This window comes from Diceros bicornis, chromosome 37, assembly GCF_020826845.1.
Source record: "Diceros bicornis minor isolate mBicDic1 chromosome 37, mDicBic1.mat.cur, whole genome shotgun sequence".
Lineage (NCBI taxonomy): Eukaryota > Metazoa > Chordata > Mammalia > Perissodactyla > Rhinocerotidae > Diceros > Diceros bicornis.
This window is the reverse complement of record NC_080776.1, coordinates 18,309,625-18,328,093: the sequence shown is the minus strand read 5'-3', so window position 1 is coordinate 18,328,093 and position 18,469 is coordinate 18,309,625. Positions and strand designations below refer to the sequence as shown.

At 41.8% G+C, this 18,469-nt stretch overlaps 1 protein-coding gene across 1 annotated transcript in view; it reads left to right on the top strand.

The window, feature by feature from the left end:
- Positions 1 to 18,469, top strand: part of DNER (delta/notch like EGF repeat containing) — a 300,865-nt gene that overhangs the window by 154,112 nt on the left and 128,284 nt on the right. The window contains exon 5 of the mRNA XM_058533144.1: positions 6,639 to 6,784. Within this exon, the coding sequence (XP_058389127.1) occupies positions 6,639 to 6,784 (146 nt within the window). The remainder of the gene's footprint in view (positions 1 to 6,638; positions 6,785 to 18,469) is intronic.

The window sequence follows — 18,469 nt, the reverse complement described above, 5'->3', positions numbered from 1 at the left end:
ACGTGCAATTGAAGTTCCTCTGCGTTCTGATAGTGGAGGTGTACTGGTAAGAGTTGTTTTAGGATCATGCTGCCCTGGACTTGGCCTAGATTCAAGTTTGCTCCCTGCCTCAAGCTCCCTTTTTGCCTCTGTCCTGACATTATCAAAAAGACGATTTATTTCTCAGGTTCTGCTTCCCAAGCCACGAGTACCGAGTCACAAATCCACGGGGATCCTGACAGGCTTATTAAGCTTTGCACTGACTTCCATCTCACCTTCTTAAAGAGTCAGCACAGATACGCCATCTCATCCCTGCTTCTGTGGAACGAGATGTGGGAATTGGGGGTGTTTGCCTTCCTGATGCCGAAGTTAATGCAGAACCCCTGGGTCTCCAGCTGGAGCTGGAATCTGCGATAGTCAAACCTTTCATGCCTCTCTGGTGCCAGCCATGGGACTTCCTGGACTGTGAATGGTTTTTATAGGTGAACAGGTTTGTGCCAAATGACTCGCTGAGAGTTAATAGGCAAACTCAGCCATCTGTTTCCAACACCTACTGCTCAAGTATTTATGGTCACAATTTTTATTTTCCACGTATGCTTTCCCTTGAACAGGAAAGAAAATGGTCTTTGGCCAAACCACTGAAGTGAGAAATGCAAATCTCACTTGCTGTTAATCCCAATGAGGTATTAACTACAAAGTCAATTTAAGACTCTTTAGTGTTAATATTAAAGAAGACAAATGGTAAAATAAACAATTAATGGCTTAGAGCCAGCCATCGTGTATGCTCTAACTGAGGCTTGACCACTCCGTTCCAAAGATAATGACTGGACCCCCTCTCGGTTGCTCTCAACTTCTCATTGGTACCAAGGGAGGTGAGTTTGGCGAAGTCACTGTTTTAAAAGGACTGTAACGATGGCAGAACATTTTATTACTGTGTTAATGAGCACAGTGTGGGGTTGTGGGCAGGGCAGGGCGTGTGTATTTGTGGGAGAGTTAGGGGAGGGGGGGTGTAGGGGAGCGGGAATGGGAGGAGGAAGAAGGAAACCCAACTTTTATTTGTCATCGTAACTAGTTACTTGAGGGTGTTAACAGATCCCTGGATAATAATTGGAGAAGTTTTCCTTCATTACAGTTTTAAAACTCATTCGGGAAATCACCCAGTTGTATAGCAAGCAGAAGTAGGCTCTCAAATGCAGGAGTATCTTTTTCCCTCCTCCCTGCCTCCCTCCCTCCCGCCCTCGCTTTTCTCTTCTTTTCCCAGCATCTGAATGTTGAGTTGAACTGTGTAGAGTCCTTGAGACCTTTTTCTTTGTCATGGACCATTGTCTGTGCCTTGTAGTTCTTTATGTCCTTCATGTTGCAGAAGTCTTATCTTGTCTTATCAGTCCCACTATGGAAAAATCATATAGCTATTTCTGTTTTAGTTAATTTTTCTAGTACGATTCTGTTCTGGTCTGATATCTATGCAAAACTAAGTGTATATTGTGAATATTGGCCTATAAATCTTGGATCCAGGCCCTGTTCTCTCTCTCTCTCTATTCTCTTTCTAAGTGCCCTTTCCCTGTCCCAATGGTGTCTTACCATCCACATTCAGATGAGGCTCAAATTTAAATCTTCAGCTCTGACATTTCTGACTACCCATGTCCTATGTCTGGCCACCAACTTGACTGCTCCATTTGGGAGTCTCATCGGCATCTCAAGTTTAATATGTTCACAGTGGAAACCTTGATTCACATGCCTACCACCAGCACTCACAAAGTCACTTACACTGTCTGTGTATGATTTCTTCCTTTCTCTCGTATCCCAGTTCAATCTAGGCAAAAGTCTTGGTTCTTCCTCCAAAATGTGATCTTTGAAAAAGCATAACTCATGTGTTATTCTTCTGCTTAAAACTCTTCAATGGATTCCCATTGTGCTTGGCATGAAATCCAGATCTTTACTATGGTTCATGAGACCCCCTCTGATCTGGCCCCTCCGGCCTCTCTCTCCTCATCAAGGTGCTGGCTGTTGACACACTGACCTCCTCCTCCAGCCAACACACTGACCTCCTCAGCTCTCTTCAGTGGCTCATCCTCAGTCTTTAGGGCTCAACCTAAAGGCTGCCTCCTCCTTGGAGCTCAATAAACATCTGCTGAATGTTGAATGAGTGAGCTCAACTCTCCCTCCATCCCTATTCTGCTCTCCATCCCACCCTATCCCACAGCATCAGTTTATTACGTGGAATGCATGATCTGTCCATTTAGAATGACTCAGTATTTCAGCCCATAATTAGAATCACATTCTTGGACTCTACACAATTTAGATTCCAAGATTTAAACAATGTTTACTCATGAAAATTGTCAAAGAACTCTAATTTTCCATTTGTTGTGGTTGGCATGAAGAATATAAGGCCATGAAAATGAGAAGATGGTAAACTGTCCTTCATGAACAAAAGGTGTGAGAGCCCCTGAAACTTTTGATGGAAAGCCTTCGTTTCCTTTTCTCCATTTCTGCTTGACTTGTTTTTCTGTTAGTGTTTCTTTTTCTTCCGTCTCATGCAATTTCTATCTCATGCTTTGGTTTTCTTTTTCAGTCTTCTTCTCTCCTTCCTTCTTTCTCTCCTTTCTTGTATAAATCTCCTCTTTCTATCTCCCTTTCTTGTTTTTAATTCAAAGCAGACTTTAGTTGGAGCAACTTTGTAGCCTCCTCTGTGGCCTCAGTTCTTTAATGTTTGAAAAGACCGTAGAAAATGCAGGTGTTGATAAAAGCTCATTCTAAAACAGCTCTGTAAACAGAATCAGAGTGTTGTCCTCACTCGTACTTCGCCAGTTTTTGTCTCCAGTTGATCACTTGACCTACGGATCTTAGAATTCTGAATATGAGGACAAGACTTTCTATCTAGGTCATATCAGGAATTATGTTATGTATACTGATTCCATACCATTAAGGAAGAGAAAAAGCAGTGACCATTTGCTCTGCGTTTCTTCTAAGTGTGTTAGACGTGTCCATCAGTTTGAGTGCTGTGTCAGAGAAATCACATTGGCTTTTTGACAGCTCTTGAATGATCGCTTCTAAAGCCCCAAAGAACTTCTTTTTTTAAAATGGATTCTATTTCATTTCAGGTTCTTCCTGCTGCCCATTTGTAAAGGGCACAGCTCCTGCTCTTGGGGTTTGGGATTTCCTGAGGGCTACTTTACCCTCACCCGGCTGCTGGTTGATGAAAGTTAAATTGGACAGTATTGCTGTTCATTATGAGGAACTCCAAGCATTTTCCCTAGACGTGATCAAAAGGGGGTGCACACAACTTACTGAAATTACAGTCTAACCTGGAAGGAGCCACCAGGCACTGTTTTCATCGTGTGAACAGTATATTGCTGAAAATAGCATGCTTATCCTGTTGACTCACTTTGGGGGATTAGGTGACATAATTAGGAATTACGTAGTAATGTGTGACACACTGTTGCAAAGATTAATTTCTTTAATAGGTTACGAAGAGATTTTAGGGCCAAAGTACTCACTCAGAATACTCTTATTAAGCATATAAGGCTAATATAGAAACCTTTGTCAGAGTTGTCTCCAAGAACTTATGAGACTTATGATCAACTGGGGAATATAAATATTGTCCAAAGATCACAGAGTCGCCTAGACTTTCAAAAATAGTTAGATGCATAAAATGTGCTTTCAGAGGCTCACATGCATGCCTCTAATTCAAAGTGATTGTTACCTTAATAATAATATTACCTATGTGACTTAGCTTAGTTTTTCTACCAGGCCAGGGGTTATTAACTGGAAGCCCATGTCTGAATTACTTAGAGTCTTTTTCAAAAACATGCCTGCCAGGGGCCCATCCCGGACTATTGATTCTGAATGACTTATTTTGGAGCCTGGCAATATGTATTTGGAAAAAGCCCCTGCAAAATTACGAAGCTTCTTGTTTCAAAACCAGTTAAGGACCACTGCTCTCAACTGAAAGTTTGGAGAGGCAGAAAGCAAGGGTGACTCAGCTTGGTGACCTTAGCATCTAGTACGGTGCCTGGTTTGTAGATGTGAGCTCAGTAAATGTTCATTGAGAACATGGAAGCAAGTTATCTAGAAAACTATACCGTGTATGTTTTTAACTACCCATTCATTTGAATTATTACCGGCTAAGTAAATTTAGTAGTTGAATAGACTTTTTAAAATAATCTTTAGAGGGGAGTCTCTTCTACAGAATTATAGAGTGTTCTGTGGCCTAAATACTTAGTAAATAGATAGATGATATAGATTTAAAAAATAATTTAATGTGACGCTAGAGAACAAAGTAAAGATATGAAAAATACCTTTATAATTACTGATATCTGATTTTACCTCCATTATTTTATGTGTAAAAATATCTTTTAGAGTAAGAACTCTGGTAACATTCCAACTTTGTGCCAGGCTCCATTTCTCTATCAAGGCTAATCATAAGTTGATAAACATTTTTTTTTAATAAACTGGGACTTTTGCATTCAAATGATTGGTGTTCTTCCAAGTGGACATGTTGGATGACAAGGCATTCTGCAAACTCCTCCTATGGGATGGTCTTTGCTGCTCTGACCAAATATGTACCTGTATCCTGATTTCCTACTTGCCACTTCTCTAAGACTTGTCCCTTGCCATCAAGGAAGCTTCAGTACAGGTGGTAGGACAAGAAATTATCCTAGCCATAAAATAATCAAGGACTTGTACCTGCGAGTATGTACTCAAGCACAGATGGACATGGCAGAGCTTGGAGGGGGCCAGGATATTGAGGAAAAGCTCATGAGTAAGGTGAGATCTGAGCTATAAGATTGGGAGAAGGAGGAGTATTCAAGGCAAATAGAGGATCATGGAACCGTTTACAGAGTTGGGGTGAGCAGGGCGTGTGAAGGTGTCTGAGGGGGGATGTGAGGTGTCTACACAGTGCAGGACCAATGTGGAAGAAGTAGAAAGTTCTACAGAGGAAGTGCTTTTGCCTTAACTATCCTTTTCCTTCTGTCCCAAAGCCAATATATGAGAAAATTTTTAATAGGAAATCTTAGGAAGAAAGCACCTGGTTCTCCGTGGATGTAAAACACGCCTCTATGTGAGACCTGCAGTATCTGTCTTTACCAAGGCACCAAGAGACACCTGTCTCCTAATTCCAAACTGGAAGTTGAAGAGTGTCTCCACTCCGCTCTGACTTGCACTAATTTCCTATCACAACCTTAACGCTTGTGAATTGAATGGAATCTTATCTTGCTGTTTTGAATCCATCCTGTTAAAAACATCTCTTGATTATATAGTACTTGACACTTTGCAGATTCATTGTTCCTGGGTGCTCCTGAGGAAACGGGGATAGGGTGACCATGTTGTCTCATTGCCTGAGTCGATCGCACTTTACACCTCTGTCCAATTGCAGTCACAAAAAGCACCCCCTTTTGATCTGAAAAGAGTCCCAGTTCTGATGATAAATTCTATGGTCACCCCATTTGGGAGTTATTATCCTTACTTAACACATGAGAAAATTGGGGCTCGGAGAGGCATGGCTGTCTAGAATCATTTTCTCCACCGTGTCTTAAGCACCTTTTATGGGTAATGGAGGAGTCTTTCCCCTGGATGATGGAGGTGTTAATTATAAGTTGTTCATTATGAAATCAAAAATGATGCATAAATAAATGAATATTCTTATTAGAAAAAGAGACAGTCTCTTAGTGAAATTATGATATCATTGATGCAAAATACTCACAGTATTATTTGTTCATTCCAACTGGAGGCTATATTTGTTCCCACTTACTATGTACAAATAGCTGCACTAGACATAAAGATCGTTCAGTGATAAATTCAACATATCAATGATATTGCAATCAATATTCAACTGGAGTTTGTCCTGTTTTATTAGATCGTTAAAACTGCATAACTTAATTGATACTATGTAGTCAGATTGAAGTAGGATATGTATTGATAAGCCCAACATAGAATGTGTACCCATATTGCATGCCCCCCGTGAGGGCACTGAGAGCTGCTCAGGCAGGCTGATAGCAGGGTGCAGCCTTGGGGGAGAGTTCATGCTTGTGACTATCAAAAATAGCCAAGAGGGGGGCCAGCCCGGTGGCGTAGTGGTTGGGTTTGTGAGCTCTGCTTCAGCGGCCTTGGGTTCGCTGCCAGGGTGTGGACCTGCACAACACTCATCAAGCCATGCTGTGGCGGCGTCCCATATACAAAATAGAGGAGGATAGGCACAGATGTTGGCTCAGGGCTAATCTTCCTCACCAAAAAAAACAAAAAAAAATAGCCAAGAGGTGGAATAGTTGGGAGAGGCAGGCAAGTGGCTCCTTGGGAGAAGACAGGATCAAAAGCAGAGTGAATTCTAAGATACGAGAGCAGGGATGGAATTGAGAGACAGAGTGGCCCCCAGAGGGCAGGGGCAGGAACAAAGCAGAAGGATCCATGTGATGACTGAAGTGTCTGACGCTCCTTTTCATTGGCCTTAGGTGTTTCTCATGATGCTTGTGAAAAGTGGCTTATCTTAAAGGCCCGAGGTCTGAATGGCCACTAGCCGTGTGCTTTATTCCTTTGCTTTACTTACTGCATTTTGCTTTGTTTGTTAGACTTGAATGCTGCATAAACTAAATTCATAGTCTTGTAGAAAGAATGTTGGTAAGTCTTTATTTTACATTTCCTATCATCCCATTGTCTTTTAGGTTTTGTGAATGATTCTGTTACTAAATCCATCGTGGCTTTGCGCTTAACCCTGGTGGTGAAGGCCAGCACCTGTGTGCCGGGGGAGGGCCACGCGAATGACTTAGAGTGTTCTGGAAAAGGAAAATGCACCACGAAGCCATCAGAGGTAAGGGGACACCGGGTAGCTTTAAAAACGTGTATTTATTTAAACATATTTATATATCTCTCTCAATGATGAAAGGGGAGAGAACAAGTACGTTTGCTGAAAAAGCCCCCAAAATTTCCAGTTTTAATTGTATGTTAGCATGCAACATATAGATATATAAATCTCCATGTAATTTTTAAAGTAATTATAATAAATTCATGCAGTGCTAGACCCTCTTGCTTTGGTATGAAGTAGAGATTTTGTGAGAAGTAGTAGCCATCATATCTGGTAGCAGAATTAAGAGAAATAGAAGAAAGAAAAGGTAAGCGCAGAGTCATTTACTTCTCAGTTGTTACATAATTCCCTCCTTAGACTTCACATTTCTCTGGTGCTGATAACAGAGTTACAGAAGTAAGAGAAGGAACGGAGGAGAGGCAGGGATGAGAAGGCTGACATTATTTTTGAGCTTTGTGGAACAGTGTCATCAATGCTATGGAAGACCTGAGCCCTGTTCCCCCTTTTCATTAGTAGCTGAAGTCACATGGACATGGGGCACGGGGAGGGGCCAAGTACAGTTTCTCCTCTTTGTTTTCTGGTGAGTCACGTGGTCCAGGAGTCAGACCAGCAAAGGACCTTAGAGGCCACTGAGGCGCATCAACATCAGTATAGGCTCCGTTGAAATGTTTTTGGCAGATGGAGTCCAGGCTCCCCTGAGCATCCCAAGAGAAGGAGACGCTACATCTTACAAGGGGCCTGTTGCATTGGGGGCATCCATTCTCATCACCACTTGCTATTTCCATCTCTGGCACCCTTTCCTCCATGTCCCTCTCCCCAGTTCTACACATATTTCCAATGGACTTCATGTTAAGTGAAAATGGGTCCCCCAAATCACAAAAGAGGGTGATTTGTTTTAGGCCAATTTTAAGGCTAGCACTGGTAAGTTTTCTTTGGTGACGCCTCCTTGTGGTAATGTCAGCACTCTCAATAACAGTGCTGTGAACTTGGACAAGTGAAAGGAATAGGTAACTGACAAAACGCATATTGGAAGACACTTTCAAGTAGTGCTGATATCATCTTGGAAAATCTGTGATTTTGATGTGTTAGGTGTAATACTGCAGTGGCTTAAATATACCATTTTTGTGAAAGATATCTCCTGTAGGGGGCAGAATATGGTCAGGAACCAGAGAAGGTAGTGGGAATAATAATTTCTGCTAAATCTTTGAAAAGGAACACAAATGTAAACCAAAGCCAGAACAAAATCCCTGGGGGAGGGGAGAGTGAGTGGTGTGAAGCCAGGAGGTGAAGCGTGAAATTTCTTTCACAAAGCCAAGCCTGCCCTGTAGATCCCGTTGTCTCCTGTCTCGGCCAACTCAGACTGTCTCTTCTCTTTCCTGAGGGGAGGCTTTATTTATCAATTTATTTTACAGTTAAAAAAAAGAAGTAAACAATACTGAGTGTTCTTCTATGGCGGTCAAGGCTAGGGAGGGATACAATAACTTGAGAAAAGATAAGGAAGCAGTGGGGAGCATGTTTGATAAGGAGGTTCTGGAAGAGATGAAGGGTGAGAGACTGAGGAAAGCTCACTGCTCAAGGTGGAAGAGTGGCAGACCTTCCAGGCAAGGCTGCAAAGATGAGACCCACTGGTCTTCCCCAAATTCACTCCTACTGTTCCCAACGAAAAATTCGAGGCCTGATGAGCTCTGAAAAAGATAATATTGGTGAAAGAGAAATGTCTTAAACAAGGAAAGGAGAGCTGTTCTTGGAATTTTGGATTGAAATTGATTAAGTTTCTTTGTGAGCTTTCTCCTAGAATGGATGACCCAGCTGGGGGAAATTTTCATCCATAAAGCAGTCACCATGTTATCCTAAAACATGCATGTTGCTGGCATGCACCCCTTGTCTGCACGAGTCTTATTTCCGTGAAAGCTCTTGCTAAGAGGCTCTGCCGGATGGTTTAGAATCGACTTACTGTGAAGGCAGTAGAAGTAGTTAGCACCTGGCAGGTAACTTGGCAAACCTTGCCAAAGTGCTTTGTTTTCTGTGAAAAAATAACTCAAAAGCCTTAGTGAAGAATCCATGCTAATTTTAGCAGATCATTTCAGAGGAAGCACAGCTTCATTATGGGTACCAGCTCCTTTGGAGAGCTCTGAGTGGCCCACCCCAAGATAACACCTCCTCCCTCTGCTCCCACCTCCCAGTTCCACACCAGTCAGTTGCTTTTAAAGCGTAGAGCTTTTGCTGTTGTTGATTCTGTCAAAGCTTGTATTTGCCTTTACTGAATTTAAGGAACTTGTGGCCAGTCATCTTATCTGAGCCTTTATAATTACCCCTGGGGGCTCTAAGCAAAGGATCAGGCTGGAATTAGCATATCCATTTATAGACCCACCACATTGTTATCTTGGAGAGAAGTGTCTGGAAGCCAGTCCTACAGTTCACGAAAAGATGGTGGAAGTTGAAGTACCTAAGGCAGGAGAAGGAATGGAAAGGTGGTTCATTTTTTTTGCATCTACTTGAGTTCCCGTGGCTTTCTGTGGTTGTTGTCATGGCTGTTGCCGCGACTTATGAGTTGCTTTCCAGCAATAAAAGACGGTTGTTATCAAGTTTCTTTCTTTTTTACTGTTTCCTAAAATTAGAAGTTATGTAGTCCAGCCTTCCACCCAATGTAAGAATCCACTCCATAGTATGAAACAAAAAGAACTACATTTGGTGGTTTAATTTTATTGTTTCTAATCATTTTTATATCTTTTTATTAGGTCATCCATCAAAACAAAAACAATTCTGTTATTTCCACACTACTCTCATTTGGTAATGGAACTCATTTCTTCTCTGTCAGATGTCCTTTGGCCAGAGGATATTTCACAATTCCAAGTTGACAGGTGGCTTGTGATAAAGCTTAAGCTAGCCGTTCTTAGATTGCACACCATCCTGGGAAGGTCTTTTGAAATGTTTACTATAACATCATAGGAGCTCTGTATTTTTAAAATCTGCTTTTATTACAACAGTTGATTCTGATCTTTTCTTCTTCTTATGAAAAAATTTGGCTGTTGGCCACTATTTCTCTTTGAACTTTGTCACCAAGGTTTGCTGCTGCCTGTTTGATGATTCCTTAATTATCTGAAAGGTGAGAGTCAGGGAGTCACACAGGGATCTTGGCTGGTGTGGGCCTTATACCTTCTTTAATCCAAATTGGGTTCCATGGACCTTGTCTTTCAAGATCAAAAGATTTGTATTAAGGTTCTCCAGAGAAACAGAACTAGTAGGATATATATGTATATGTATAAATCAATTCAAGAGATTTATTTTAAGGAATTGGTTCATGTGATTGTGGAGTCTTGGTGAGTCCAAAATTTGATGGGGGAAGCCAGCAGGCTGGAGACACAGGAAAGAGTTGTAGTTTGAGTACAAAAGCAGTCTGTTTCAGAACCAGGAAGAGCTGGTGTTGCAGATGAAGTCCCAAGGCCATATGCTGGTAGAATTCCCTCTTGCTTGAGGGAGGTCAGCCTTTTTTTCTATTCAGGCCTTCAACTGATTGGATGAGGCCCACTCACATTATGGAGGGCAATCTGCTTTACTCAAAGTTCACTGGTTTAAATGTAAATCTCATCCAAAAACACCCTCACAGAAACATCCAGAATAATGTTTCACCAAATATCTGGGCACCATGGCCCAGCCAAGTTGACATGTAAAATTAACCATCACAAGATTCTCTCTAATTCATTGTTGCCTCCTTTCTACCCAATTGCCTCCCTCGCAATTGGGTAGAAAGGGAGTAGTTTTAAAATTTTTAGCTTGCCTAAGAATTGCCTGATGCCCTTGAAAAAAATCATATTCCAGGCCCTTCATTCAGATTCTGATGCCTTTTTTTTGGGCAGCCAGGTGATTCTGATGCAAAAGTCGATTGTGGACCATAGTTCTGGAAACAGAGGTCTGAGGTAGTTCTGGAAACAGAGGTCTGAGGAGCAGAGCCTATCATTTTTCCGTTCTTGCTGATTCCCTAAAGCAAATAGGCAACTTCTTTTTATTCAAGGATTTCATTGTTAATCATTTCAAGGTCACATGGAGTTAATAAAAAAAATAAATGCTGAGAAGTGATACAATGGTTCAACACATCTCAAAGCTTTCATATTTGTTGGCCCTGGTCTATATTGATAGGTAAATGAGGCCAGGCCTCCATTCTAGAAGGTTTCCTAGAAATCTCTTTAGCTCTTGCGTTAGGTATCCGTCATCCTTAGTCTATTTGGATTAGATACTAAAGCTGACTATTCAGCCTTTATTTTCAGAGAAAACTGAGCTGGTATCATGGCTAGGAGCCATTCTCAATCCCTTGTAGAGCCTGCAAGTTAGTTCTTTCTCCAGGTGTGGGCCTGTACATGACAGAAGCGCTACCCTGTCTGGCTCCTGAAGAGTCCTCACCTTCTGTTTCCTCCCTCTCTACTCTGGGAGGTCAAAGGCTCAAGCTCTAGGAAGTCCTAGTCTTCCTACAGCCAAGTTCTTTTGGTTGGGTTTGGTTTATTGGAAATAAATCACTGACCTGAACTGGTTGCTTTGTTTACTGCTTGAAAACACCTGCTCTCCTTGCTCTACAGCCCTTGTGACCTGGGTGGGAGACACTATCCTTCCAGGAGCCTGTCTGTCTTATATGAGCCCACCCTCGCTATCTTTTGTCCTGTTTCACAGCATGTGTCTCTTTGTTAGGGCTCCCCGTAAATTCCCATTTCTGAGGTTTGTTGATTTCAGATCTCATTCTTGGAGTAGAGTAACAGCATGCCATAAGCTAGATGCATGAGCAGCCTCTCCATCTTCTGACCTCAGCTCCTTCCACAATCCCTGCATCCCCCTGACTCCTCCCTCAGGTCTCCATGGTTTTGTTCATGCTGTTCCCTCCACCTTGAATGCTTACCTGCCGCACTGCCCTACTCCGACCCTCTGCCCCCTGCCCTCCCATCTTCCTAATTATATTTCAGACTCAGCTCAAAATCTTCTTGCTTCTGGAAGTTGTTCCTAACCCCCCAGTGCAAACTCCCTCCTCTCAAGCCTGTAGCATTTTATTTCTCTTATGAGACACATGACTTTTGATTTATGCATATATTTCTTTACATCCATTATTATTGGCATTCACTTCACTGCAGAGTTATTGCCTGTCAAGTGCCTGGTACTGCCCCAGGCTCTGGGGGATACACATTTGGTCAGATAAGATGTGGCCACTGAGAAGGAGTTGGAAGGTTGCAGGGGCAGGGTGATAGACAAGTAAATCATCAGTTAGAGCACAGTATGATGTGTGCCGTGGGAGAGGTTTGCAGGTGTGTTCAGGGAGCACAGAGAAATGCCAGCCTCAGAGGTGCGATCACTGGAAGCTTCCCAGGGGAGTCTCAGATGGTGAGTTCTTTGACATTAGGATCCATGTCTGGTTCCTTCTGCATCCACTGTAACAACTAGAAGGGTGCTTTTCACATGGGAGATGCTCAAAAATTGTCTGTGAACAGAATGAACAAAATAAATAAAATACCAAAAATATGATGGGAAACCAGTTCTCTGAGTTTTGAGTTAGGCATGTAATTTGAGTTACATGTTTGGTAAATATGGGCGCATGGAAAGCACACAGTGAATTTAGTTTTATAAAATAATGAGTTGGAAAATATTCTCTGATCTAAAGCCATCTCACAGATAGTGTGACCCAGAATGTTTTAGTAACCCCTTAGGAGCATTTTAAGCAACATTGCCAATCCTTTCCCTCTCATTTCAAAAAGAAATAGGTCAGAATAATTTGAACCAGTGGAATCTTTGATGCCATCCTCCTGTTGGTTTGAAACTGTCGGCAAACTCCTCTTTAGGTTAGGAAGTAGCAGCCTGCCGGAGGGCAGGAATAGATATCATCTTCTTTCATCCATCACTTTCCTGAGAGCTAATTTTTCCACCATCATTAGTGGGAACATAAAGGCCCTCAAGAGACCACGAAAGGGACTGTAACCTGGTAAGGTTATGAGAAAGAAAGGGTTTGGGAGCTGAGACGAGGAAGCCCATCAAAGAATCAAAGGAAAGCCATTCAGTGTATTCTTCTCAGCATCAAAATAGCAACTGGTGATCAAGATGTGGAGTTACTTTTTAATAGTTCTGTTCAGTGCGTGGTGGGGTTAGGTCCCCTGTGGTTCTGCCTGCACTGCAGAGGAATCTCTCCTTTAAGTAGGGAATGAAACACAGCAAGAGAGGGTCAGAGCGGAATAGTTGATGGGAACATACTTGATGAACGAGTGGTTAGTGACGTTACAGAGAAAAGAGACTAATTGATTCTAAGAAATTGTTCTTCTAAGGGTGGTCGTGGGGGAACTTTCTCTTGACTGAATAAATAGCTTATTGACGATGCTCATTAAAAACTTCTGAGCCAGAGAATAGATGCTTTGGACTTACTGCCAAAATGAAGGTGTCAGAGATGCATTTATTTGCTAATCAAAGATGGGTGATTTCTCCCACAAATTTTACTTGGAGAAACTGCTTTGTAGACCTTTGAGAGGGAAAGTACTTTTATGCATAATACAAAAAGAATAGTAATTATTAGAAACCTACTAAGCACAGGGATCATTAAAGTAAGTGCAGCCCAGCTGTCGCTTTTTCAATGGTAAAGGATAAGCCTGTCTAGAATTTCACTGACTTTGTGTTTAAATTATAATTCTTGGTACTGATGTAACTAAAAAGCCATTATTGTTGTAGAACAGAAAGATGATCATATCATTGCCTGCACAAAAATACAACAACATATCTGAGTCATTTATTGTAAATTATTTAAAGAATGATTGTAAAATTATGTCTCAAAGGATAGATGTTTCGTCGTGTTTCTATTCGGCATCAGCATTTTCCAGAAGGTTGAAATGTGTCTCCCCATGTTGACAGACAGTTGCAGAGGCGTTGTTGGTTGGTGGCATTCCAAACATATTAGGGTGAGGATTATATCACTAGTGACATTTCCAGGGTCATAGAATTTAGGGTGGAAGGTGATTTTAGAGGCCTCTCCATCTGTTTTATTTTAAACACCAGGAAAACAAGGTCTGAGAGAGATTTAAGCTATTTGCCTGAAGCCCAAAAGCTAATTCATGGTAGAGGCAGGACAAGATTGAAGGGAGGTTTCTGGACTTTTGCTCTGGGGCTCCTCCTGCTGGGCAACACTGCCCAGTCCTCCCATCCTCGTAGTGACCTCTAGTGGGACATTCAGCATCATCGCCAGCTTCATTGCTTGTTTAGTGTCTTCATGTGAAGTTTCACTGTTTACTACAAGGAAAACCAGGCATCAGGTCAAAAACTTTTCAAATGATTTGACCTTATGGCATTTTGGTCCAACACTTCTCCAGTGTACACGAATCATGTGGGGATCTTGTTAAAATGCAGATCCTGATCCAGCAGGTCTGGAGTGGGGCCTGAGATGAGATGCCAGTAACATTGTGCAATGCTACGGACATCAGACCAAGACATTAGAGGTGACGGCTCTCAAGACCTTTCAAAGAGACTTAGAAGATTCGACAACCTCCGTTCCATGGTTTTCTTTGGCATAAGCTATACTAGAGGACTAAGTTCTCTGGGTCTCTCTTATTCTAGATCAAAGTTTGAGAAAATCACAGTACAGGTGAAATGAGTAATGCAGGAAAGAGGAAATCCATACAGGTGTGGCACTCAGCCTTTTACAGGTGGCCCGGGAACTGGTTTTTTTTAGATTACTTTTTTCCAGTTTTATTGAGATATAGTTGACATATAATATTGCAATAGTTTAAGGTATATAACAGAATGATTTGGTATATGTGTAGTATATTGTGAAATGATCACCACAATAGGTTCAGTTAACATCCGTCACCACATATAGTTATAATACTTTTTCTTGTGATGAGAACTTTTAAGATCTACTCTCTTAGCAGCTTTCAAATATAAAACACAGTATCGTTAACCATGGTCGCCATGCTGTACGTTACCTCCCAGGACTTATAAACTTCCAGTTATAAGCTAAGTTCCAGGAACTGGTTTTTTGCAGCCCTTGATTTTGTACTTTGTCCGTTACAACTCTCAGTCTTCACAAAGATGAGAGGGACTCATTTTATAACTCTGTCAGACACAGATAACTATCATTCTTAGATTTTAATTAATAACTTTCAGAATACAGAAATAAGGCTCTGACTAGACTTTTATGTCAAGAGAAGAAAACCGTCACTCTTGAACTTGGTGAGCTTGCTTTCCTCTCCCTAAAATACTTGTTCTTTTGTCCTCATTTTCAGTCCGTAAGTCAGCCAGCTCAGTGTGAGCCGCTGGGAATAAGGCAGCTAAATGGCTTCGCCTGTGGCGGGCGTCCTGGTGGGGCGGTGCATCCTTGATCCTCCTTAGGGGTCTGAAAACCCCTTGCTCACACAAAAAATGTGTTTATTCCACATATCAACTTGGATATTCATTTATTTTTCCACATTTCATTCCCTCCTCCAGCGTTCTGTGAGCACTTCTAGGTGTCAGGCACGGAGCTTCACCCCAACAAAACAAGGGTGAGGAAGACCGCCATGGTGCCTGCTCTCCTGATGTTGAAAGTTAGAAAACCAGCATCAGAACTCATTGAAGTTGACCCTTATCTGATGCCCAAATCTCCTCTAAAACATTATCGACCTCCTCGGCCTTCCTCAGTCTCTAATTAAATATCTAGCCAGTACCCATCTGAGGCAAGTTGGTACTTGTTTCAGATTTTGAGGGGGAAGAAATAATCCCTTTGATTATTTCCCCACCATGGTCTTCTGTTCTCTGCAGCTGCTCCAAATATGGCTTTAAAATATAAATGGACTCATCTGTTCCCCTGAAGTCTGAGGAGATTAGAGCTTTAGTATGATTATGATGTTTGCCCTGTTCCTGCTGTGGCATCCTTTTAGGTTTTAAGAATCAGTTCTGGCTTTGCAGCTTATCCTTCCGAGTTGCGGAGTATTAGGTGGATTTGGAATGACCAGTTGTGTGTTAGGGGATAGTACAGCGTGACTTTCCAAACTGGACAGAAACACCAATGGGCTCCGGACATATGTTACTAACGTGTTGTCAATTTAAAAAGAAAATCGGCCAGTTGTTTTACCCACAAAACGAATTTATTTACAAATAGCCAAAAGAATTGCAATTCCAGATGTGCATGCTATGGCGGACCATAGGCAAATCCTGAGAGACAAAGGAAGGGGCTTGCTTTTATAGAGCAACAGGGTTAGTAGGGAGGGGCTCTTCTAAACAAAAGTCCATTGGGAGAAAGTAACAGTTCAGGGTGGTGACGGCTTCTCATTGGCTGAGCTGCAGCATTTCTCATTGGCTGGGCTGTTGCTGAGTGGGGAGAGAAATCTTCCTAACTCCTGGTCAGTAGTAAAGTAGTAAACACCTTCCTGTGGGAGATGCAAGAGAAACAAGCCTAGGTCTCTTCCAGTTGGGAGTAATTGATGATGAATAGTAGGGCATGAGGGCTCCTCCTACAGGCCTTCCCAACTCAAATTTAGTTGAGGTTCCCTCTATTAGCTTCAACGTCTTAAGGGCAGGCAGAGTTGGGGGGTTTAAGGTATTAGTTCAAGGTATTAATTGAGATCTCCTGGCCCTCCTGTCCAAAGAAGTCCCTGCTGGCCTTCCTTGGGCCTTTTATTTGGAGCTTGGCTTATTTTCTACCTGCTGAGTTACAGACTCACTTGAGGATTTGTACACTGGCTGCAGTGCTTTTAGTTTTATTTACAAAACTGTTTGGCTTCACCTAGCCCAGTGGTTTTATCTGATTTTTTGGTCTCAAGACTCCTTTACGTTCTTAGAAATTACTGAGGATCCCAAAGAGCTTTTGTTTATCGGGCTATATCTGTTGATATTTATCATATCAAACTCAAACTGAGGAATTAAAAATATTATTTCATTTAATTTTAATAAACCCATCACATGTTAAAAATAACGCCTTTTTAATGAAAAGTAACTGTATTTTCCAAAGCAAAAAGACGTGAGTGAGAAGGAGGGCATTGCCTTCGTTTTTACAAGTCTCTTTAATATCTGGCTTAAAAGAAGACAGCTGAATTACATTTGCTTTTTTTATGAGAAAGATTGGCTCTGAGCTAACATCAGCTCCCAATCTTTCTGCTTTTGCTGAGGAAGATTAGCCGTGAGCTAACATCTATGCCCATCTTCCACCATTTTATATATGGGACGCCACCACAGCATGGCCCGATGAGTGGTGCACAGGTCTGTGCCCGGGATTCAAACCCTCGAACCCCGGGCTGCTGAAGTGGAGCCTGTGAACTCACCACTGCGCGCCACAGGCCAGCCCCGGATTACATTTGCTTTTACCGTCAGTCTGTCACAATGTATTGTTTTGGTTGAAGTACAGGAAGAAAATTCAGCCTCATACAGATATTCAGTTGGAAAAAGGAGAGGTGTTTTAATAGCCTTTTCAGATAATTGTGGATATTTTTCTTGAAAATATCCAAAACTCAACTGGTAGAGTCTTAAATGTTAATTGAATGTGGAATCTGAAACCATGTCAATGAACTCCTACACTCTGTTACGTTAAAATCCACTGGTCTGTCTTGCATTCTGGATCTTCTACCCATGAATGGTTTTTATAACATACAAATCGGTCATTTAGAAAATATTGGATCACTGCACTGTGTTAATACAGAACTTCCAAATGTTGGCACGTTTCATTACACAAAACCAAAAGATCACATCTGTGATTAATATCACCACCAGTCTCATCAAAAGAGTCTGTAAGTATTGGGAATCGGTCAAGCTCATAATGGAAGATAAAAGTTTTCCAAAATTCTAATTTTTCCTTAAAAGCTCAAATTTTATTGCTGACAACAAAAACTGTTGGGTGTTTTCCTTGAAGTGACAGGCTCACCTCGTTGATTTGAGAAAAAATATCTGCCGGATAGCCAAGATTGAATAACCATAGTTTTTCTGTCAGTTGTTCCTTCAAGGAAAAGAGGTGTTCCTTGAATGGGCCAGTTAGGTCAGGACTCCAACACTTACAAAAGTGTGTTCCCTGAGACGACCGTTGGCCTTCCGTGTGCGGTGGAAGTGCTTCGTGCATACTTCCCATTTTGTCACATGGAATGTTAACAAGATGTGCACTCGAGGGTTGCGATTTCATAAAATTTTAATTTTGACTGCTTCATCAAGGACATTCTAAGTGAAACCAGCATTTTTCTTTTTTCCTGCAAATGCCTGATGATGCTGAAGATCCAAAGATTCCTGCTACAAAGACTGCTTTGATCTGTGAGAAGGCATCAGCATTTTTCCCACCATTGCTTTTGCATCTCTAGTGCCAGTGTCCACAGAGTGCAATAGGCACATCATGTTTTAATATTATTATAAGGTAGTTTTGACCTCCTGGACCCCCTGAAAGGTACTCAGGCCCCTCCCCTACCAGAGTCCAGAAACCACATTTTGAGAACCCTTGCCCTGGTCCAGGACTCGCCTCTAACCTTTTCTCTGGGCTTCTTCATTTACTTAATGCACCTTAAATCTATTTTTTCTAAACCCCTCCTGGTTAGTTTTGGACAATTCCATTTTTTATCTCTTTGGCCTTGAAAACCACTTTGCAACTTTTATATCTGTTCCGTGGCGATTCTCTGAATGGCTTCTTTATGACAGCTCTGGGTGAATTTGCTAAAGTCAATTTGACAAGTTCTCCATCTTTGTCTGCTCCTTGACCCCCAGCCCCAGCGTCTCGCTTTCCATCCA